Here is a 24,363-nt window from a genome sequence, read left to right on the forward strand (position 1 = left end):
ACAATGAACCCTCTGGTACTAAAATGGAATTGTACCTATTGGTAGGAATACATAATTTTCAACACACAGAAAGTACATAAATATAAATATACAGAAGTGCATATTTGCACACACACACGTAATTCCTAGCTCTGTCTGCTGAAAGGGCCTGGAATACCAATCGAAATAGCAATGAATAAAACTAACACCCAGAACTTGGCTTCTAAATATTATTTGCCACTAAAAGGAACCAGGGCTCCCTGGAAAAATGGCTGAATCCAAGAGTAGGCCAGGGAAAAGACCATATGATCCTGGAACACTTTGTGCCAGAAAGTAAGGAAATGCTCCAAGAATGATGGATACATGTCAGAAATACACAAGCAACTTGAATAAACTCCCACTTGAACATCTAAACAAATCATATAATAATGGATTATCACTCACTGAATAAAATGGGAAATCATGAGTCCATAAAGATATAAAATGAATAAATTTAATATTTAGTGAGGACATGCTATTTATAGTTTCAGAGTTTCTCCCCAAAGTCTTCTTTAATTATAAAAGGAAAAAAAGTAACTTTATGGTAATGACTAGCAGTCATTACATTAATCAAATTATCAAAGTAATCATCAGTAATGGAACAAAATGAAACGATTTGCCACTTGACAGAACGCAATAGGTAGAATGGTAGAATGGGAAGCACTGCTTCTGTGACGTTGCTGCCAAAGATATCTAGTCTTAATCTAATTATGATAAAGTCCCAAATTGAGAGACATTCTACAAAGGCTATAATCTTGTATGAAAGTCAGGGAAAGACTAAGGAACTGTTCCAGACTGAAGAAGAGAGCAAAATGACAACTAAATGCAATGCATGATTCTGAACTGGATCCTTCTGCTGCAAAAGCTTTATTGAGATAACTGACAAAACTGTGATCTAGTTCTGAGTATTAAATAGTAAAAATGAATCAGTTTTAATTTCCTAATTTTTATGGTTTTATTGTAGTTATATAAAAGAATGTCTTTGCTTATTGGGAATAGACACATAAGTATCCGAGGGTGATGCAGCTTCGGGTCAACAACTTACTCTCAAATGGCTCCAAGGAAAAAAAGATTTATTTGTATTATACTTCCAACTTTTGTATAATTTGGCGGCTATGTCAAATCTTAAAAAGCTAAAATAAACACACAACTGCATCTACTGGCCAGAGAATCTGCCAATTAACAAAGTAGTATTCTAAAGTACAGTTATCTTTCTATATCCACTTATCCATGAGTGAAAAATTTCTGTACGACAATTATAGATTCTATTCTCACTAAATTGTACACATGGATTGGTGTACATATTTCATTAAGTATTTCTACATATCAAGAAAAATAATTGTCAATCTTTCTAAAGCATTAGCCAAGTTTACTCAGTGATAAAAAATATTGGAAATTTTGGAGAATTTTCCTTTGTATTGCCACTACAGAGGTCACTATTATGTTTTCTATAAACTTGCAAAAATTTTTAATTATTGGAGGTGAAGGAAACTCCTTCAAGCAATTACTCATCCATTCTATCATCCTGTCCTTAAGTAAATTTGCAGATAAAGCAAGAGATTCACACTAATCCTGCTAACTTCTGGCCTCGCTTACCAAGATTAAAATAGCATAGGACGGGGCGCCTGGGCAGCTCGGTCAGTTAAGCATCCGACTTCAGCTCAGGTCATGATTTTTCAGTTCATGGGTTCAAGCCCTGTGTCAGGCTCTGTGCTGACAGCTTGGAACCTGCTTTGGGTTCTCTCTCTCTCTCTCTCTCTCTCTCTCTCTCTCTCTCTCTCTGTCCCTCCCCTGCTCATGCTTGGTCTCCCTCAAAAATAAATGAACACAAAAAAATTTTTATATAAATAAATAAATAATGAAAGTTAAGATAAAAAAAATAACATAGGACACGGGTTAGCAAACTATCTTTAAAGGGCCAGAGAGTAAATATTTTGGGTTTTGTGAGCCATATAGCTCTGTCCAACTACTCAACTCCAATGTTGCAGTAAAAAAGCAGCCAATGACAGTATGTAAATGAACATAAACTATGTTCCCCCAAATTTATAAAAACAGGCAGCAGGTCATATTCAGCCCATGGGCTATAGTTTGCCAACTTCTGGCACAGAAGAAAGGTTACATCAAAAAAGTATTTATCAGGGGCGCCTGGGTGGCTCGGTCGGTTAAGCGACCGACTTCAGCTCAGGTCATGATTTCATGGTTCGTGAGTTCGAGCCCTGCATCAGGCTCTGTGCTGACAGCGTAGAGCCTGGAGCTGCTTCAGATTCTGTGTCTCCCTCTCTCTCTGCCCCTCCCCCACTCATGCTCTGTCTCTCTCAAAAATAAACATTAAAAAAAATTTTTTTAAAGTATGTATCAAAACAGACCAGTTATGATTTAGATTTTTAAAAGCCTTTTTATGACCATAATATATTAGGTGAAAAGTAAAAGCAATATACACTATAATCTAAATTTTGTAAAAAAAAAAAAATAATTAAAAATAAAGTACGTGCATAATACATATTATATATATGTTTTAACACATATGTTATATAACAAAAATGGCCACAAATTCTTCCCATCTCTATATGGAAGCCCCTTTGCAAGGTCACTTTATAGGTCTTCCACCCAAGAAATGAACTCCACCACTTTAATCTGGGTTTGGCCATGTGATTTGCTTTGGTGACTAAGACATTAGCAAACATGACACAGAGACTCAAAAGGTATTTGCACACTGGGGTTTGCTCTCTTGCTGCTTCTGGAACCCTGGGGCCACCACATACAAAGCCAAGATTAGATGATGAGAGATACCCACCAGTCTCAACCAACTGCCAACCAACCCCCAACAAAGAGTTGCTTAGCTGACCTGCAGTTGACCTGCAGCTGAACATAGATGCATGAGTGGCCCAGCTGAGATCAGCAGAAGAAATGCCCAGCTGAGCCCAGCCTAAATTGCTGATCCCCAGAATAGTGAGCCAAATAAATGGTTGGTTTATTACATAGTAATGGGTAACTAATTGTGTGTGTGTGTATGTGTGTGTGTTAAGAATAGATAGCAAGTAAAATATCAGGGCTGATACTAAGGAAATAGTTGAATTAAAGATTCATGTTAATAATTTTTTTTGTTTTGTTTTTGCTTTGGTTTTGTGTGTGTGTGTTTTAATTTTTTTAATGTTTATTTATTTAAATATATGAAACTTACTGTCAAATTAGTTTCCATACAACACCCAGTGCTCATCCCAAAAGATGCCCTCTTCAATGCCCATCACCCACCCTTCCCTCCCTCCCACCCCCCATCAACCCTCAGTTTGTTCTCAGTTTTTAAGAGTCTCTTATGCTTTGGCTCTCTCTCCCACTCTAACCTCTTTTTTTTTTTTTTTTAAATAATTTAAGTACACATTTATTTTGGTGTTTTCCAAATTTTCACTAAAGAACAGATAATACCTTTATTTCAAAAAACTTCAATGTCATTAAAAAACACATAATTCAACATGAAATGAAAAGTATACTGATGAAAAGTAAATGAAAATGAAAAGTATTTTTCATAATTTCCACTAAATACTGAGAGTCTAAATATATGGACATTCTTGACCTGATGCATTTGAATGAGCTGACAGATTTTACGTTCTATCAAAGTTCGGGGATAAATAGTTACAGTTATATAGAAAACTAAGGAAATGACAAGACAAATTTTAGTAGTGAAAAAAATAAAACCTAGTTTGGGGGAAGAACTGTAATCATAGTAGAAAACTGGCTACGTTTTTCATGATATTTATGTAATTACAATAATGTAAACACTAAATGTAAGGCTTAAGGCGGACAAGTAATGGGACAATTTAGAAAGGATACCAGGAAGGCAAGAGAAGGTATCTAAAACCAAAAATTCATGAAAAAAGCAGTACATATGTTATTCTTTAAAAAATAAATAAATACCCAAGTATTTAATAAGTAAAATGATTAAAATTATTGACTTCAAATAGTAGGAATTGGACCGCAGCAACTTCTTACTCAACACATCTCCAGAGGCAAGGGACACAAAAGCAAACATGAACTATTGGGACCTCATCAAAATAAAAAGCTTCTGCACAGCAAAGGAAACAATCAGCAAAACTAAAAGGCAACCGACGGAATGGGAGAAGACATTTGCAAACGACATATCAGATAAAGGATTACTATCCAAAATCTATAAAGAACTTATCAAACTCAACACCCAAAATACAAATAATCCAGTGAAGAAATGGGCAAAAGACATGAATAGACACTTCTCCAAAGAAGACATCCAGATGGCCAACCAACACACGAAAAAATGCTCAATGTCACTCATCATCAGGGAAATACAAATCAAAACCACAATGAGATACCACCTCACATCTGTCAGAATGGCAGACATTAACAACTCAAGCAACAACAGACGTTGGCGAGGATGTGGAGAAAGAGGATCTCTTTTGCATTGCTGGTGGGAATGCAAGCTGGTGCAGCCACTCTGGAAAACAGTATGGAGGTTCCTCCAAAAACTAAAAATAGAACTACCCTACGACCCAGCAATTGCATTGATCCACGGAATACAGGCATTGATCCACGGGATACAGGTGTGCTGTTTCGAAAGGGCACATGCACCCCCATGTTTATAGCAGCACTATCAACAATAGTCAAAGCATGGAAAGAGCCCAAATGTCCATCGATGGATGAATGGATAAAGAAGATGTGATGTATATATAATACACACACACACACACACACACACACACACACACACACAGTGGAGTATTACTTGGCAATCAAAAAGAATGAAATCTTTCCACTTGCAACAATGTGGATGTAACTAGAGGGTATTATGCTAATCAAAATTAGTCAGAAAAAGACAAATATCATATGACTTCACTCATGTAAGGAATTTAAGATACAAAACAGATGAACATAAGGGAAGGGAAGCAAAAATAATAAAAAACAGGGAGAAGAATAAAAACATAAGAGGTTCTTAAATATGGAGAACAAACAGAGGGTTACTGGAGGGGTTGTAGGAGGGGGGATGGGGTAAATGGGTAAGGGGCATTAAGGAATCTACTCCTGAAATCATTGTTGCACTATATGCTAATTAATTCAGATGTAAATATAAAAAAATAAATTAAATAAAAAATTTTAAAAAATAGTAGGAATTGGAGAATAGAAATAGGCATTTGTTCAATGCCATCTTTGACTCTAACTACATACATATATACATACTTTGAAAGTATAAAAAAAGTAAAAGTATAAAATTTAAAGAGAAAAACAGTCTAGGAACCAATCCAAGTATATATAACAATTTAGTGTACGATTATGACAAATCTTTATATCAGGAAACATTATTCTTTAATTGACACTGGGACAACTGATCATCCACTTAGAAAAGCATACAATTAGAGCATCAACTCATACATATACAAAAATAAATCCTATAAATAAAAAAGTTAAATGTTAAAAAAAATTTTAACTATACTGAATTATGAAAAATGTATATTACTCACAATTTTTTAAAGTTTTAGTTTAAAACTCTTGAGTAGATAAAATACACAAAATATTTAAGATAATTTAATATTTCTCTAACTACAGATTAACTGTTTAAAAGCAGATATTTAACACCAGACATATTGAATAATATCATCTATTTTCTCTTGCACAGTGACTTGGGTTTTTTCCTCACCAGCCAAGAAAAAAAAAATTACCCAGCCATTCCTTTTCTCTCTCTTTTCCCCATTTATAATCAATAAATCTATTTGTACTCAATTTTAGAGCTAGGCTCAAGTCATGCTTCCATCATTTACATACTCAAACAGTCTGATATCTTTGGGCTTGAATTTTCTTACATATAAAATGAGTCTAGTATCTACTCAATTTTCTTCACAGTGCTAATGAAAGGATTACATAAGAGAACATACAAATTGCCTGGCACAAATATATATTCCAAAAAGCTATCACATTATCATTATTATTAACCCTTTAAGAAATATAGGTTATTAAGCATCTGGCATATCATAGGTTTCAATATTTTTGTTGCCTTGAATAAATTATACTCTAATTGGTAATTTTAACAACTTGTTCTTACAACAATTAGAGAAATTAAAAGGTGTTTCCAATCTCTTGTTTATATTAAGCACCAATGTACCTCTTGTTCCCTGAAGTCATTGTTTGATCTCTTATTTTTGTGTGCTAGTACGTACATAAAACACTACCACCAAAATGTACTGCAGAAGACAAAAAAACATTTTAAAACCTGCTTTAAGTCTCCTCTATTTAACAGTACTGTCACACCTCCTTTAGTACATGGATCTGAGTAAAACTTGTAAGCTACAGAAACCATGATAAATCATGCACTTTCTCAACTTTGGCCATTTTTTCATTCATTTATTAAACAAATGTGAAAGTACCTACTAGGTGCAGGTCCTGTGCCAGATGCTGGTTATTAAAAAGGCAGTAAAGGGGGCGCCTAGGTGGCGCAGTCGGTTAAGCGTCCGACTTCAGCCAGATCAGGATCTCGCGGTCCGTGGGTTGGAGCCCCGCGTCGGGCTCTGGGCTGATGGCTCAGAGCCTGGAGCCTGTTTCCGTTTCTGTGTCTCCCTCTCTCTCTGCCCCTCCCCCGTTCATGCTCTGTCTCTCTCTGTCCCAAAAATAAATAAAAAACGTTGAAAAAAAAAAAAAGGCAGTAAGGGAGACATAACACTTGTCCTTATGGACAGCCTGGCAAGGAAGCAAACAAAACAGTTAAACCTACAAATAAAATATATAATTATAAACTTCAGGAAACATTGTAAAGAAAAGGACAGGGTATTGAGAGACAGACTAAAAGAGGAACTAATGTTAAATTAATTACTTGTATGGTACTGAATATAATATAGCCTATTACAGTACAGAAAAGCACTTTCACCTAAGTTCATCTGGAAGAGTTTATTCACAGGCAGAATAAAGAGGAGGTTGAGAGAATCAATTCTAGGCCAGACTAAGTTTTAAACCAGAGTCTACTCATCGGCTTTGTGACATGACCAAGCCACTTAAATTCTCTATGCCTCAATTTCTACATCTGTAATTGGGGAAAATACCAATACCTTTCTCAAAGGGCTATTGTAAGGATTAAGTTAAATTCTTTCATTTTATTTTGAAAATTGTCAAATCCACAGAAAAGTTAAAAGAAATTACAATAGGTGTTACCTCACATGAACCTGTATTTACCAGGTGAATTAATATTTCTAGAATGTTTAGAAGAGTTTCTGGCACATAGTAAGCAAGCATTGTATCACTACATAAGCAGTATATTAAAAGTAAATTAAACTGTGAGAAAATGACTTGTAACATACTTTCAGAGAAAACTGGCCATTTTCTGCTGAGATCCTAGAAAATATCTTAAATTTTAAAGGGAGAGTGGGGGAGAGAGAGAGAGAGAGAGAGAGAGGGAAAGACAGAGACAAAAGAGGAAGAAAAGGAGAAAATATCCCAAGGTTTGCCCAATGTCAACTTTATCGGAAGGTCAACAGCGCACTCTACTGGACCCACATCTCTTCTACACACTAGGCAAAAGTAATAAATAAATGCTACTGCTACACTAAATCAAAAAATATAACTACTTTTATAAAAGTATATAGCCAATGTAAGCCTTTATTTAATGAAGAAATAAAAATCATATATAAGCATAAGAATGAGTCTATAATAATACCTCACCTAGGAGTGCCTGGCTGGTTCAGTTCAGTGGAGCATGAGACTCTTGATCTCAGGGTTATAAAGAAAAAACAAAACAACAACAAAAAAAAACCCACCTCACCTATTGTGAAAATTTACTGAAAGTGAAGAGAATATAAATAAATTCTTAAGAAAATGATTATGAATGGTGGAATAAAGTAAAATCAGAATGGTAACACTCTATTAAAAAACGTTTCTCTTTATTTTGACGTGAGAGACTAATGCTTTACTAGATCTCTGATGTATGAATTATCAGTATAAACGAAAGAATCTAAAATGTAAGGAAAGAGAATAAACAGTGGACAATGGATGGTAATTATAAAAGAGAGGAAATACTGACACTATTTTCTGAGTTGAAGAGAGAGTGAGTATACTTGAGATGACAGGATGGTAAAAAGACAACTATCCAATTCTCTAATCAACAGGCTGGAAACTAAATTATTTTAATGAAAACTAAGAAAATTTTAAAAGAAAAACTTAAAAAGTTTAATGTCAAGTTTAGATAAAAAGAGAAATCATTACACTAATTTATCATTTCATTTATGAAGGAGTTTTTCAAAAAAATATAACTATGGATTTTAAAAGGATAAAGACTATAATATTTACATTTTTTAGGAATAAGAGAACTAAACCATTAATTTATGAATACAAATATAACTATCCTTCCAAAAATAAGTTGTCTTTCCTAATACCATCTTATAAGAGCCAAAATAGAAAAAGCATCCTTAGAATTTAGAAGTGTTAGAGCTAAAAGCAATATAAGGTATATAAAATCTAGTTCCACTTTCTTTTTCCTCCCATTTGAAGGAACAGGTCCTAAAAAGATATGTTACTTACCCAAGTCTCTCAATTTAGCTTATTTAAGATGTTTAGATTATCTAGATTAAAATATGATATACAAAATGTGAGGCATATCATCTATCAACTAGGAAAAGTTCTAAAATATGGACTGCATTTTAAAAAATACTTTATCTAAAGTTTTGGTGATAAAATAATTTCAGAGACTGCTATACAATAAATATTAAATCTTATGAAACTATATATTTTTCTTCCACTTCTTTATGAAATCATGCATTCCAAAATTTATAGAAAATACTTTTGTGATTTATAATAAGCCACGTAGCAAAGATTATGAAATGTTATACAATGGTGAAAAAAACAATCTCTTCAATATTGGTGCTGGGAAAAATGAACGGTAATATGCAAAAGAATGAAACACAATCATCATCTTAGACCATACTCAAATATCAACTTAAAATAGATTATAGACTTGAACATAAGACCTGAAATCATAAAACTCCTAGAAGAAAACATAGGTAGTAAGCTCCTGTGTCAGGTCTTAGCAATGATTTTTTTAATCTGACACCAAAAGCAAAAGCAACAAAACAAAAATAAGCAAGTGTGACTATATCAAACTAAAACGCTTCTGCACAGTAAAGAAAACCATCAGCAAAATGAAAAGGCAACCTACTAAACAGGAAGAATTATTTGCAAACCAAATGTCCAATAAGAGGCTAAAACCCAAAATATACAAAGAACTCATATGACTCAATAGCAAAAAAAAAAAAAAAAATCCAATTTAAAAATGGGCAAAAGATCTGAGAAAAGATATACAGATGGCCAACAGGTATATAAGAAGGTACTCAACATCAGTAACCATCTGGTAAATGCAAATAAAAACCACAGTGAGCTCTCACTTCACACCTGTTAGAATGACTATTATCAAAAAGACAAGAAATAACAAATGTTGGTGAGGATGTGTGGCAAAAGGAACCCTTGTGCACTTTTGGTGGGAATGTAAATTAGTGTAGCCACTATGGAAAACAGTACAAATATTACTAAAAAATTAAAAACATAACATATGATCCTGCAATTCCATGTCTGGGTACTGGCCCAAAGAAAATAAAATCACTAACTCAAAAAGATACAGGTACCCTTGTGTTCACTGCAACATTACTTATCATCGCTGAGATATGGAAACAATCTAAGTATCCATCATTGGATGAATGGATAAAGAAAATGTGGTATATATAAATATATACAATGGGTTATTCAGCCATAAAAAAGAATGAAATCTTGTAATTTGCAACAACATGGATGGACAGACTTCAAGGACATTATACTAAGTGAATTAAGTCAGAGAAAGACAAGTACCATATGCTCTCATTTATATGTGAAATCTAAAAAAAATAAAAATACACAAAAAAAACATGCTCATAGATACAGAGAAGAGACTGGCAGTTGCCAGAGGTAGGGGAGTGGTGTGGGAGAAATGGGTGAAGGCATAAACTTCCAGTTATAAAATAAATCATACACCAATAATGAAGCAACAGAAAGAGAAATCAAGGAATCGATCCCATTTACAATTGCACCAAAACCCATAAAATACCTAGGAATAAATCTAACCAAAGAGGTGAAAAATCTATACACTGAGAACTATAGAAAGCTTATGAAAGAAACTGAAGATGACACAAAAAAATGGAAAAATATTCCACGCTCCTGGATAGGAAGAACAAATATTGCTAAAATGTCAATACCACCCAAACCAATCTATATATTCAATGCAATCCTTATCAAAATAACACCAGCATTCTTCACAGAGCTAGAACAAAGAATCCTAAAATTTGTATGGAACCAGAAAAGACCCCGAATAGCCAAAGCAATCTTGAAAAAGAAAACCAAAGCTGGAGGCATCACAATCCCAGACTTAAAGATGTATTACAAAGCTGTAGCCATCAAGACAGTACGGTACTGGCACAAAAACAGATACTCCAATCAATGGAAGAGAATAGAGAACCCAAAAATGGACCTACAAACGTATGGCCAACTAATCTTTGACAAAGCAGGAAAGAATATCCAATGAAATAAAGACAGTCTCTTCAGCAAGTGGCACTGGGAAAACTGGACAGCAACATGCAAAAAAATGAACCTGGACCACTTTCTTACACCATACACAAAAATAAACTCAACATGGACGAAAGACCTAAATAAATGTAAGACAGGAAGCCATCAAAATCCTCGAGGAGAAAGCAGGCAAAAACCTCTTTGACCTTGGCTGCAACTTCTTACTCAACACATCTCCAGAGGCAAGGGACACAAAAGCAAACATGAACTATTGGGACCTCATCAAAATAAAAAGCTTCTGCACAGCAAAGGAAACAATCAGCAAAACTAAAAGGCAACCGACGGAATGGGAGAAGACATTTGCAAACGACATATCAGATAAAGGATTACTATCCAAAATCTATATAGAACTTATCAAACTCAACACCCAAAATACAAATAATCCAGTGAAGAAATGGGCAAAAGACATGAATAGACACTTCTCCAAAGAAGACATCCAGATGGCCAACCAACACACGAAAAAATGCTCAATGTCACTCATCATCAGGGAAATACAAATCAAAACCACAATGAGATACCACCTCACACCTGTCAGAATGGCAAACATTAACAACTCAGGCAACAACAGATGTTGGCAAGGATATGGAGAAAGAGGATCTCTTTTGCATTGCTGGTGGGAATGCAAGCTGGTGCAGCCACTCTGGAAAAGAGTATGGAGGTTTCTCAAAAAATTAAAAATAGAACTACCTTATGACCCAGCAATTGCACTACTAGGTATTTATCCAAGGGATACAGGTGTGCTGTTTCGAAGGGGCACATGCACCCCCATGTTTATAGCAGCACTATCAACAATAGCCAAAGTATGGAAAGAGCCCATATGTCCATCAATGGATAAAAGGATAAAGAAGATGTGGTGTATACACACACACACACACACACACACACACACACACACACACACACAGAGTGGAGTATTACTCGGCAATCACAAAGAATGAAATCTTGCCACTTGCAACAATGTGGATGGAACTAGAGGGTATTATGCTAATCGAAATTAGTCAGAGAAAGACAAATATCATATGACTTCACTCATGTAAGGAATTTAAGATACAAAACAGATGAACATAAGGGAAGGGAAGCAAAAATAATATAAAAACAGGGAAGGGAAGAAAACATATGAGACTCTTAAATATAGAGAATAAACAGAGGGTTGCTGGAGGGATTGTGGGTATGGAGTAAATGGGTAAGGGGCATTAAGGAATCTACTCCTGAAATTATTGTTGCACTATATGCTAACTTGGATGTAAATTTAAAAATTAATTAATTAAATTAAATTAAATATGTCATGAAGATGTAAAATAGCACTTTGACCATGGTTTATATCTGAAAGTTGCTAAAAGAGCAAATCTTTAAAGTTCTCATCACAAGAAAAAAAATCTTTGTAATTATAAAAGGTGACAGATGTTAACTAGACTTATTGTGGTGATCATTTCATAGTGTATACAAATATCGAATCATGTTGCACACCTGAAAACAATGTCAATTATACCTCTATTAAAAAGAAAAAAGAGAGAGGAGGAAATGCTTCTGTACCAGAAGTAAAGTAAGTTTCTTCTTTTTTTTTTTTTAACGTTTATTTATTTTGAGAGAGAACAAGAGAGAGAGTTTGTGCGTGGGGAAGGGGCAGAGAAGGAGGGGAGAGGTTCCCAAGCAGGCTCCATGCTGTCAGCGTGGAGCCCGACAAGGAGCTCGAACCTGCAAACTGGGAGATCATGACTGAACCGCAATCAAGATTCGGACGCTCAACCGACTAAGCCACCCAGACACCTTGCAAAGTAAGTTCCTAACAGGAAAAAAAAAAAAAACTTCTATACTCAAAGATTCCTTTCTTTAAATAAACTACCTCTACTCATAGCCCCATTATTCTTTTTCACATCCATGGAAATGATTAGCTTGAGAAAATGCTTTTGAAAAACTAGATATGTTACCTAGTGCTAAATGTCTATGAGATTTACACTAAAAATGCTACCATCCACTTTTAAAATTAAAATGACAGTTAAAACACACAAATCTATATATTTTCTTAACAATTTACTAAAATACAAAAAGATTAACTACAATTTTATATTTTGTACTGAGTATGATTCTATCATAACTGCTTATTCTAATATTGTTAGGAAGAAAAAAGTATCATTGAAAATATAGATCATTTTACCTAAGTATGTGTGACTTTCTCCCTAATCATTCAGAAATTACCTAAAATTACTTTATACCTTTATGTTTTTGACTCCAGACTACAAAAAAAGAATATTAGAGCTCAACCACATGGTCTTTCTGTATTTGCAAAAGTACTCTGGTGATGATCAATTTACTTTATCTATGTTGAATTAGTATGGCATATACCACTTATACCTTCTTACAAACAGAAGTTCTATGTCACATTAGTGAAATGTTATCATTTTAAGTTACCAGATTTGAGAAATTTAGTTTAACAAATCTTTAAAGTTATAAGAAATTATCAGAAAACCATACCTTTAATCTTGTAAGTAATGTATCACCCACCTATAAAAATTATCCCATTTCTACAGTAATATAGTTATACTACCTACAGCCAAGGAAAAAAAACTTATAAATTCTGGTTTAAAATATAACTGATATGGGGCACCTGGGTGGCTCAATCAGTTAAGCGTCCGACTTCGGCTCAAGTCCTGATCTCACTGTTCATGGGTTTAAGCTTCACAATGGGCTCTGCGCTGACAGCGTGAAGCCTGGAGTCTGCTTCTAATTGTCCCCTCTCTCTCTCAAAAATAAACACATAAACCTTAAAAATAAAACCAATATAAAGATAGGGATATACAGGTATAAATGCAATTATACTTTACCACTAAGAAGACCATAATAAATGATCAACATAGTACATAACCAAAAGGAGAAACTGATCAAAGCACTTAGCTAAAAATTAAGGTATCCAGCCAGGAATTCTGCTTATGGTCACATGGTCTAGACTCTAAACAGGTTTAGCCATAGACATCCTTACCAGATATTAAAAGAATATGTTACTTAATTATAAATCTAATTCCTCAAAATTAGTATCAAGCAATACTATATATTTTAGCATTTAAAGATAACTATATATATTTGATATTAATCAATATTATATAATACCTTTAGTAGCAGCACACAAATACGGAGCCATTTGCTGCTACTATTATTGCTACTGCTGCTACTTCTAATACCACTTACCACTTAATAAGCTCTAAAATATGCTAAGTATACTCTAATCACTTTATAAGCAATTTTTTAATGTTTATTTTTGAGAGAGATAGTGTGAGTGGGGGAGGGGGAGAGAGAGGGAGGCAGAATCTGAAGCAGGCTCCAGTCTCCCGAGTTGTCAGCATAGAGCCCAACACCAGGCTTGAACCCACGGACCACAAGATCATGACCTGAGCCACCCAGGCGCCCTTACTCTTACCACTTTATAAATATTTACCTGTTTAATCCCCCTAACAGCCCTGTGAGAGAGGTACTATTACTAGCCCTGTTCAACAAATGGAGAAACTGAAGTAAAAATAGCTCACAGTAGAAAAACTTAATCAAGATTACATAGGTGTAAAGAGCAGAGTTGTGATTAAAACCCAGGTAGTCTGATTCAAGCTCATTCTCTTAACCAATAAAAACAAAACGAAATTTAAAAATCCACTTCTCTAATTTTAATTACCACCAATCACAGCTTATCCTATACTTGATTTCTTTATTCTTGAGGCTTCTACATAATGTTTCTTTCCTTTATATTGATATTAGAATCCTGCTTATAGGACTCCAGGATTTGAGAGGCATTTTAGAGAGAATGTAAAATAAAGTGAGTAGAGCATTTGCCAGAGTATCATACTGTTTGGATAGGATTTAGCTCTAGTATTTGCCAGCTTTGTGACCTTAAGCAAAGTACTTAATTCTCAGAGTATCCTTATCTATAAAATGGGAATAACAATAGTAACTGCCTATGCCATTGTAAGAATTAGAGAAGATTCTAACTAACAAATATTTATCAGGCAACTAATATACACCATATGCTATTCTAGGTACTAGGGATACTTATGAAAAAGACTGACATTACATTCTAACAGGACAGATAGATAATAAACAGGTAAATAAATAAATTCAAACAGTAAGAGCTATGAAGAAAATAAGGCACTGTGAAAGAAAATGAGGTAGAAAACACGGGCAGAGGCAAACACACAGTATATATTATTATTGACAATTTAACATTAAAGGCTCCTAACATGACTTTTCCCCATTTAGTATTTTTAAGAATTTAAAGGAAGACTCTTTGAGGGCAGGGAATATAGTTTTCATTCACTCAGTCTTTAACTAGGTTCCTAGCACAAAGCTAGGTAATTGGAACATAAAGATGAATGTAACAGTCATGGCCTTCAAGGAGGTCTCAATATACTAGAAAACCTGGTGTTGTCCTTAATGGAACTTAGAGCCTTGTAAAGAAGACAGTAAGAGTAAGGTAAGTGTTAAAAACCGAAAAGTACAAGGACCATTCCAGATGGGAATCTAACTCAAAATTGGGGATGTCAAAGGCAGCTTCCTGAAGAATTAGCAGAAGCTGGTCAAAAAAAAAAAAAAAAAAAAAAAAAAGGAAGAAAGAAAGAGAAAGCGCAAAAGAAAAAGTTTATAGAGGACTTCTGATTGTACAGATAAACAGGAAGCCTTATAAGCCATCTAAAGACTTCTAGGGGTGCCTCAGTGACTCAGTCAGTTAAGTGTCTGACTTAGGCTCAGATCATGATCTCACAGTTTGTGGGTTTGAACCCCATGTCGGGCTCTGTGCTGACAGCTCAGAGCCTGGAACCTGCTTCGGATTCTGTGTCTCCTCTCTCTGCCCCTCACCTGTTTGCTCGCTTGCTCTTTCTTTCTCTCGTTCTCTCTCAAAAATAAATAAAACATTAAAAAAATAAAATAAAATAAGGACTTCTAGAATTTGTCCCCAGAGTCAATGAGTTTTTTCATCTCCTCCCTGAAAAATTAAAAGTACAGACAGAACATATGAAACAACAGTTTTTAAGATATAGGATTTCAGGTAAGAAAGAGTGATCCCTGAAAGATAGGAAATAAATGCAATAGGTCCTATAATCGCCTAGGCTTACTGCCTTGAGAGTTTCTAGGCTGTGCCATGGGGAGAGGGAACCAAGATATAGCCCAGCAAACCTGAATTGAAGAGACTCTGCTCTTCAGTCCAGAAAAATGGGAAGACTAAAGTTCACAGGGAAGAATATTAAAGTGGAGATAGCTGCACAAAGAATGAATTCCAGAGATCTGCAGACAGACCTCTCAAATATCTAGCAGGGTATTAGTCAGCATATGTGAGTGAGTAAACAATCCAAGAGAGCAGAAAGAATCACCCTAAATGATGAGGCACTCACACAGGGCATGGAACAGTGCCTGTTCCCACCAGCCAGACTAGAAAACCTAACAATTCATAGAGCATTAGGTAGAGGACTCAGAAGGAGCTAGCCTCTACTGAGGTAACCCACAACTAAACCCTGCTCAGATCCCACCTAACAAATCCTAGAAGCAGATTAAAAGCATCAAGCTGATTCCCTGTAACTTAACTGTATCTCAGAATAAAATTCAAGAGTATTTATAGAAATATAACAACACCCAGCACCCAGCAGGTAAAATTCACAACATCTGAAATTTAATTTAAAAATTTTTTAATTAAAAAAAAGGCACGATTCCATTTATATAAAACTATGGATATGAAAACTAATCTACAGTGACTGAAAAAAAAAACTCTAGAGTTGCCTGGAGGTGGAGGGATGGGGTAGAAAAGGTCCACTGGTCTATCTTGCACTTAGGATGGATCTTTTCCAGGTATCATTTCATAATATCATGCACAGGCCATTTAGAAAATATTTGGTTCACTGATTTTACAGATCTTATAAATGGTAATACATTTCATTATATAATATCAAAAAGTCACACTGTATATCACCACCAATATCATTAGGAAAGTCTACAAGTACCATAAACTGCCAAGTTCACAGTGGCATATACAGTTTTTCAAAATTCTGATTTTCAATCAAATTTTATCAGGCTTACTTTATTTCAAGAATTGCCATAGTTTATCTGTCAGTCATTCTTTCAAGTAAAAATAATGTTCCATGAAAAATGTGGCTAGTTCAGCTAACAATTCAAACTATTCTACAAGTGCTTTTCCTCAAGATAATCATCCTATTCTGCATGCAAAATGTTTTGAGTACTGCTCACTTCTTCACACAGAATGTTAAAAAAGCTCAAGGGCTGAGTTAATAAAATTAGTAATTTTTACTGCTTCATCAAGGATATTCTCAGGTGAAACTGGCTTTTGTTAGCTGTTCATTAATGAAGAAAACTACTATGCGGGGGGAGGCGGGTAGTGCCTGGGTGGCTCAGTCAGTTAAGCATCTGGGTCTTTCGGCTCAAGTCATGATCTCACATTTCATGAGATTGAGTCCCACATCAGCTCAGGTCCTGATCTTGAGGTTCGTGGGGCCCTGCCTCAGGTTCCATGCTGACAGCACAGAACCTGCTTGGGATTCTCTCTCTCCCTCTCTCTCTATCCCTCCCTCGCTTGCACACACTCTAAGTAAATAAATAAACTGAAAAAAAAAAATGAAAAAAAAAGATTGGTATCACTTTTTTAAAGTAGGATCTATGCCCAGTGCAGAGCCCAACATGGGGCGTGAACTCACAACCCTGAGATCAAGACCTGAGCTAAGACCAAGTTAGACGCTTAATCAACTGAGCCACCAGGTGCCCCTTATAAAAGGCAAATAACATATTATTACTATGAAAATACTTTTTACCTCACACACTGCCTGAGAAAAAATGTCAGTAATCTCCAAAACTCCCTAGACTACTCCTTGAGAACTGCCTGCCCAAAGGACACTGAAAGAATTATAGGGAAGTATAGTCCACAACATTAGAATCTACAAGAGAAAAATAACCTTTCAGATTTCTTTCTAGTCCAATTCTCTCATTCTATAAATGAGGAAAGTGGGACACAAAGAAAATAGGGTTTCCTATCTCACACATTAGTAGCAGAGATGTGACAGCACTTTGAGGACTTCTGAGTTGTTTTCTACTATTCTTTGCATTATACTATTCCTTAAAAAAAAAAGAGTTTAGCAAATTCCACATTTTCCTTCTTTACTGAACAATGGCATAAATACATACATTTTGTGGAGAAAAGGAGTTTATCTTTCCTAATGGGGAGTTGAGTTTTGTGGTCTTTCCTGAAGCAACTTTTGCATCCAAATGACGCACTTCCTTTTCAAAACAATGACGCTTTCTTATCTGTTAACACAGAACCAAAATGAAGTTTAATGCAAACTAAAAGTCTGAGCAGGCAAGTTGTTCCTGAAGGTCAAAAGTAGTTTTTCTATATGTGTTCAGCATAAAAAAAAAAAAAAAAAAAAAAAGACTCTTTCTAACTGGAAATAATCAAATAATTTTTAAATATACAGGGGCACCTGGGTGGCTCAGTCGGTTATGCGTCCAACTTCGGCTCAGGCCATGCTCTCGCGTTTGTGAATTCGAGCCCCACATCAAGCTGTGTGCTGACAGCTTGCTCAGAGCCTGGAACCTGCTCCGGATTCTGTTTCCCTTTCTCTCTGCCCCTCCCCCGCTCACACTCTGTCTCTGTCTCTTTCAAAAATAAACAAACATTGGGGCGCCTGGGTGGCTCAGTCGGTTAAGCGGCCGACTTCGGCTCAGGTCATGATCTCACGGTCCGTGAGTTCGAGCCCCGTGTCGGGCTCTGTGCTGACAGCTCAGAGCCTGGATCCTGTTTTGGATTCTGTGTCTCCTGACCCTCCCCCGTTCATGCTCTGTCTCTGTCTCAAAAATAAATAAACGTTAAAAAAAATTTAAAAAAATAAACATTAAAAAAATAAAAAATAAAAAAATAAAAAGTACAAAGTAGCTATATACCAATTTATGCCTTAAGTAAATATTTAACTAATTCCTCATATATAGGAAAGCACCATGTACTTTAAAGACATATTATGAATAATGTAATATAATGACACTCTTTTCAATGAGTAATATTATAAAATGAAGTTACAATATTTTATCCTTTAATTTACATCTATGATACGACCCAAGTAAATTGCACAAGGGCCAACTGAAAACTTGATTGATACTTGACTACCTTGTGCAGCTCTAATGGTACTATTTCACTGCCAATAAATTGTTTACCTGCTGTGTAGTTTCTAAGGGTCGAATTCTTTTCTTCTCTACTTGAAAATCATCATTTTCATCTCTTTTCATGGAAGCCTGTTTCCTGGCAGATAGCTTTGCAGCCAACGTAGTTTTTTCAGGAGAGTCTTCTACAAGAAGTCATAAAAAATTAGTATAAATAACTGACACTTAGGCAATTTTTCCAGGAAAAATTAGAACCAAGATGTTAAAGACTCAAAATTTCCTTCCTTTAAAACATGAGAAGGTTGACATATTTAAAAGCATGTATTTACCACTGAGTTTAACAAAGATATAACATTTTGAGAAATATGCTTTCATCAGGAAAGTCCAATTTTGATTTCTTAATAGGCTTATGCTTTTGTAAACCACTCCCGATAATGCGGTTTAAAAAATATAACTGTAAGGGGTGTCTGGCTGGTTCAGTCAGTTGAGCATCCAACTTCAGCTAGGTCACAATCTCACAGATTTATGAGTTCAAGCCCCACACTGGACTCTGCTGTCAGCACAGAGCTTGCTTTGGAAACTCTGCCCCCCCTCCCCCCTCTCTCTCTCTGCCCCTCCCGTGCACTCTCTCTCTCTCTCTCAAAATAAATAAACATTAAAATATATATATAAGGGCACCTGGGTGACTTAGTTAGTTAAGTGTTCAGGTCATGATCTCGTGGTTCATGAGTTCGAGCCCCATGTCAGGCTCTGTGTTGACAGCTCAGAGCCTGGAGCCTGCTTAGGATTCTGTGTCTCCCTCTCTCTCTGCCCCTCTCCCGCTCATGCTCGGTCTCTCTCTCAAAAATAAGCATTTAACAAATTTTTAATTAAAAAATATACATTTATATAGATATAGATATCTGTAAGATTCTCCCAAGAAAAGTATTTCATTTATATATACATCCTTCTACAGTATCTCAATGTTTCTTCCCCACTAAGCTTCTAAATGTTCTTTACACTTAAAAATACAGTCGAATCAAGCTCCTATAATCTGCCTTTTAGTCCCACTACCTTGAAGGTCATCAGTGACCTCTTAATCACCGAATAATATTAGCTCCTTTTAATAAATGTGAACACTAGGTTTTAAAGAAGTTAATACGCCCAGTATCACATAGCTAGTAAGAGGCAGAGCGTGGATATGACTGACTCTTGACATACTTGACGACTCAAAGACAGACTCTTTGACTCCAAAATCCATCACATAACCTCTAGGAATACAGACAAACAGAACACTGTCTTTTTGAAATATAACAAATACGTTTCCTTTTTCCTTAATATCTGTTAACACTTTACTTAACTGCTCCTATACATGGGTTTCTCCTTTTCCCTAAATGTGAGTGTTCTGAAAAGTACCTTCCTTCCTTTCCACTCTTCTCTATACATTCCTTCCACTTCTAGGGCTTGAATTCATTTAACAAGCATTTATTTTACTGAGTTCATATAATTCCAGAAACCATGGAAAAGCAATGAAAAAGAAACAGCCTCTGCCTTAAAGGATTTATAGACCATTAGAGAAGAAAGCCCTATAAGCAGGTCCAATACTGATTTCAAAAACCAAGTTTGAGTCTGTAAAAACAAAGTAAATCTATGCCACATAGCACTGATTCTCAAGCTTTTACTGAGGACTATATTTTTTAAATAAATATTGCTTAAAATTTCCAAAACAGAATAAAAGACCTAGAACTTCCCTGACTCATTGTGCCCTTACCCCTACAAGCCATGTTTTTTCCCAAGACTCTTAGGAACATAGTTTAAATACCATTGTATTCTAAACTCTTAATGGTTTTGCCTTTTATATGTAGGTCTTTTTTTTTTTTTTTTTTTGACCTATACAATTCAATTTTATTAGTATCAGGCAGCATGCTAAAAGTTTTACATACTACTATGGCATAAAATAGCAATTGTTAGTTTACAATTGGGGAAACTGATACATAGGAAAATGGAGTTAAATGCCCAAGGTAAACAATGGGACCAATTCTAAACCTGTTTCCAATGTAATCCAATACCTTGAAATTCTGGATTTTTTTAAAGATTTTATTTTTAAGTAATCTCTACACCCAACATGGGACTCAAACTCACAACCCTGAGATCAAGAGTTGCATGCTCTACTAAGCCAGCCAGATGACTTTTTAACTTTTTTTTTTAAAGTAAGCTCTATGCCCAACATGGGACTTGAACTCATAACCCCAAGACCAAGAGCTGCATGCTCTACCTGCTGAGCCAGCCAAGTACCCCCAATACACTGAAGTTTTAAAAAATTATCAACTAATATAAGCTCATTATGAAAGATTTCAGCAAATCAGAAATATAAATAAGAAAAAGTAAAATGCCATCTGCTTCCCTCCCCGACCTTCTCACTTCTGTAAATCTTCCTCCCTGAGGTAATCACTATCAATCTTTTGGCCTAAATCCATCCATCCATCCATCCATCCATCCATCCATCCAACCTTCCTTCCTTTCCTTCTTCCCTTCCCTCCTCCCTTCCTTCTTTCTTTCTTCTTTTTTTTCCCAGTATTTATTTTTTGTTTTCCTCACAGTAAGTGTACTCTTTTATCCCCATCCCACTCACCCCCCTCTGGTAACCATCAGTTTGTTCTCTACAGTTAAGAATCTGTTCCTTGGGGCGCCTGGGTGGCTCAGTCGGTTGAGCGTCCAACTTTGGCTCAGGTCATGATCTCATGGTTCACGAGTTTGAGCCCCACTTCAGGCTCCATGCTAACAGCTCAGAGCCTGGAGCCTTCTTCAGATTCTGTGTCTCCCCCTCTCTCTGACCCTCGCCTGCTCACACTCTGTCTCTCTCTCCCTCAAAATAAATAAACATTAAGAAAACAAATTTTGTTTAATAAAAAAAATTTTTTCAATTAAAGATTCTGTTTCTTGGGATGCCTGGGTGACTCATTCGGTTGAGTGTCTAACTCTTGATTTTGGCTCAGGTCATGATCCCGGGGTTGTGGGACTGAGCCCTGCATTGGGCTCTGCACTGAACGTGAAGCCTACTTAAGATTCTTTCTCCCTCTGACTCTCCCCCGCTTGCCTGTGTACACACCCTCACTGGCTTTAAAAAAAAAAAAAAAAAAAAAAAAAAAGGTCTTCTTTCTTGGTTTGTCTTTTTTCTCTTTGCTTTCCTTTGTTTCATTTCTTAAATTCCACATATGAATGATTTCATATGGTATTTGTCTTTCTTTAACTGACTTAGCACTATACTCTCTAGCTCTATGTTGTTGGAAATGGCAAAATTTCATTCTTTTTTTTTTTATTACATTTCTTTGTTTTTCAGAGGCAGAGAGAGACAGAGTGCGAGTGGGGGAGGGGCAGAGAGAGAGGGAGACACAGAATCCGAAGCAGGCTCCAAGCTGTCAGCACAAGCCTGATGTTGGGCTCAAACCCACCAGCAGTAAGATCACGACCTGAGCCAAAAGTCAGATGCTCAACCGACTGAGCCACCCAGGTGCCCCACTTTCATTCTTTTTATGGCTGAATAATTTCCGATTGTATTTACATACCACATCTTCTTTATCCATTCATCTATCTACAGACACTTGGGCTGCTTTCATAGCTTGGCTATTGCAAACAATGCTTCAATAAACATAAGGGTGCATGTATACCTCTGAATTAGTGTTTTTATATATTTTGGGTAAACAGTAGTGCAATTCCAGGACTATAGGGTATTTCTATTTTTAATTTTTGAAGAACTTCCATACTGTTTTCCAGAGTGGCTGCACCAATTTGCATTCTCACCAACAATGCAAGAGGGTTTCTTTTTCTCCATATCTTCACCAACACCTGTTGTTTCTTGTGTTTTTGATTTTAGCTATTCTGACAGGTATGAAGTGATATTGTGGTTTTGATTTGCATTTCCCTGATGATGAGTGATGTTGAGCATCTTTTCATGTGTGTTGGCCATCTATCTGTCTTCTTTGGAGAAATATCTGTTCATGTCTTCTGCTCATTTTTTAATTGGATTCTCTTTTGGGTATTGAGTTGTATCAGTTCCTGTATTTTGGATACTAACCCATTGCCAGTTATGTCATTTGCAAATATCTTCTACTATAGGAGAAGTAGGTTACGTTTTAGTTTTGTTGGTTGTTTCCTTTACTGTGCAGAAAATTTTTATTTTGGTGTAATTCCAATAGTTTATTTTTGCTTTTATTTCTGTTGCCTCAGGAGGCAAATCTAGAAAAACACTGCTATGGCTGATGTCAAAGATTATTGCCTGTGCTCTCTTCAAGTTTATGGTTTCAGGTCTTACATTTAGGTCTTTGATCCATTTTGAGTGTTTGTGTATGGTGAAAGAAAATGGTCCAGTTTTTCTTTTGCATGGGGGTGTCTAGTTTTCCCAACACTATTTGGTGAAGAGATGGTCTTTTTTCCAGTATGTACTCATTCCTCCTTTGTCAAGATTATCCACATAATTGTGGGTTTTATTTCTGGGTTTTCTGTTGTATTCCATGTAGCTATGTGTGTATTTTTTGCCAGTATCATACTATTTTAATTGCTACTGCTTTGTAATATAACTTGAACTGTGGAATTGTGATACCTCCAGTTTTTTCTTTTTCAAGATTGCTTTGGCTATCGAAGCAAAACAATCAACGTCATATGTCACATCAATAGGAGAAAGGATAAAAGCCATATGATCACTTCAAAAGATGCAGAAAAAGCATTTGACAAAGTACAACATCCATTCATGATAAAAATCCTCTGCAATGTAGGTCTAGAGGGAACATATCTCAATATGAGGCCTTATATGAAAAACCCACAGTCAACATCATACTCAGTGATGAAAAACTAAGAGCTTTTCCCTAAAGGTCAGGAACAAGTGTAACCACCTTTATTCACATAGTACTGGAAGTCCTAGCCACAGCAATTGGACAATCTAAAGAAATAAAAGACATCAAAATTGATAAGAAGTAGAACTTTCACTATTTGCAGATGACATAATACTATAACATACAGAAAACCCTAAAGACTCCACCAAAAAACTACTGATAAATGAATTCAATAAATTCACAGGATACAAAATCAATGTACAGAAATCTGTTGCATTCCTATACACTTATAATGAAACAGCACAAAGTGAAATTAAGAAAACAATCCCACTTACAGTTGCACCAAAAACAATAAAATATCTAGGAATAAACTTAACCAAAGAAGTGAGAGAGCTGTACTCTGAAAAGTATAAAACATTGATGAAAGAAATTCAAAATGATACAAAGAAATGGAAAGACATACTCATGAGCTGGAAGAACAAATATTGTTTAAATGTCTATACTAACCACAGCAATCTACAGATTTAATGCAATCCCTGTCAAAATACCAACAGCATTTTTCACAGAACTAGAACAAATAATCCTAAAATGTGAAACCACAAAAAACCTTTCATGACTAGGTTTTTAATCTATCTGGAATCAATTTTTGTGCATGAAGTAAAGTAGGACACCAATTTAAATTTTTTTCCATATGGAGGGGTGTCTGGGTGACTTAGTTGGTTGAGCATCTGACTCTTGATTCCAGCTCAGGTCATGATTCCAGGGCATTGGGATTGAGCCCCATGCAGGCCTCTGAGCTGTGCACAGCACCTGC

General features: G+C 35.7%; 1 protein-coding gene across 1 annotated transcript in view; it reads right to left on the reverse strand.

Moving 5' to 3' along the window:
• Positions 1 to 24,363, reverse strand: part of BRIP1 (BRCA1 interacting helicase 1) — a 205,740-nt gene that overhangs the window by 170,779 nt on the left and 10,598 nt on the right. The window contains 2 exon segments of the mRNA XM_053211561.1: positions 17,773 to 17,892; positions 18,796 to 18,926. Coding sequence (XP_053067536.1) covers positions 17,773 to 17,892; positions 18,796 to 18,926 — 251 coding nt within the window.

The sequence above is a fragment of the Acinonyx jubatus genome, chromosome E1 (assembly GCF_027475565.1).
Source record: "Acinonyx jubatus isolate Ajub_Pintada_27869175 chromosome E1, VMU_Ajub_asm_v1.0, whole genome shotgun sequence".
In the NCBI taxonomy this organism is placed as follows: Eukaryota; Metazoa; Chordata; class Mammalia; order Carnivora; family Felidae; genus Acinonyx; species Acinonyx jubatus.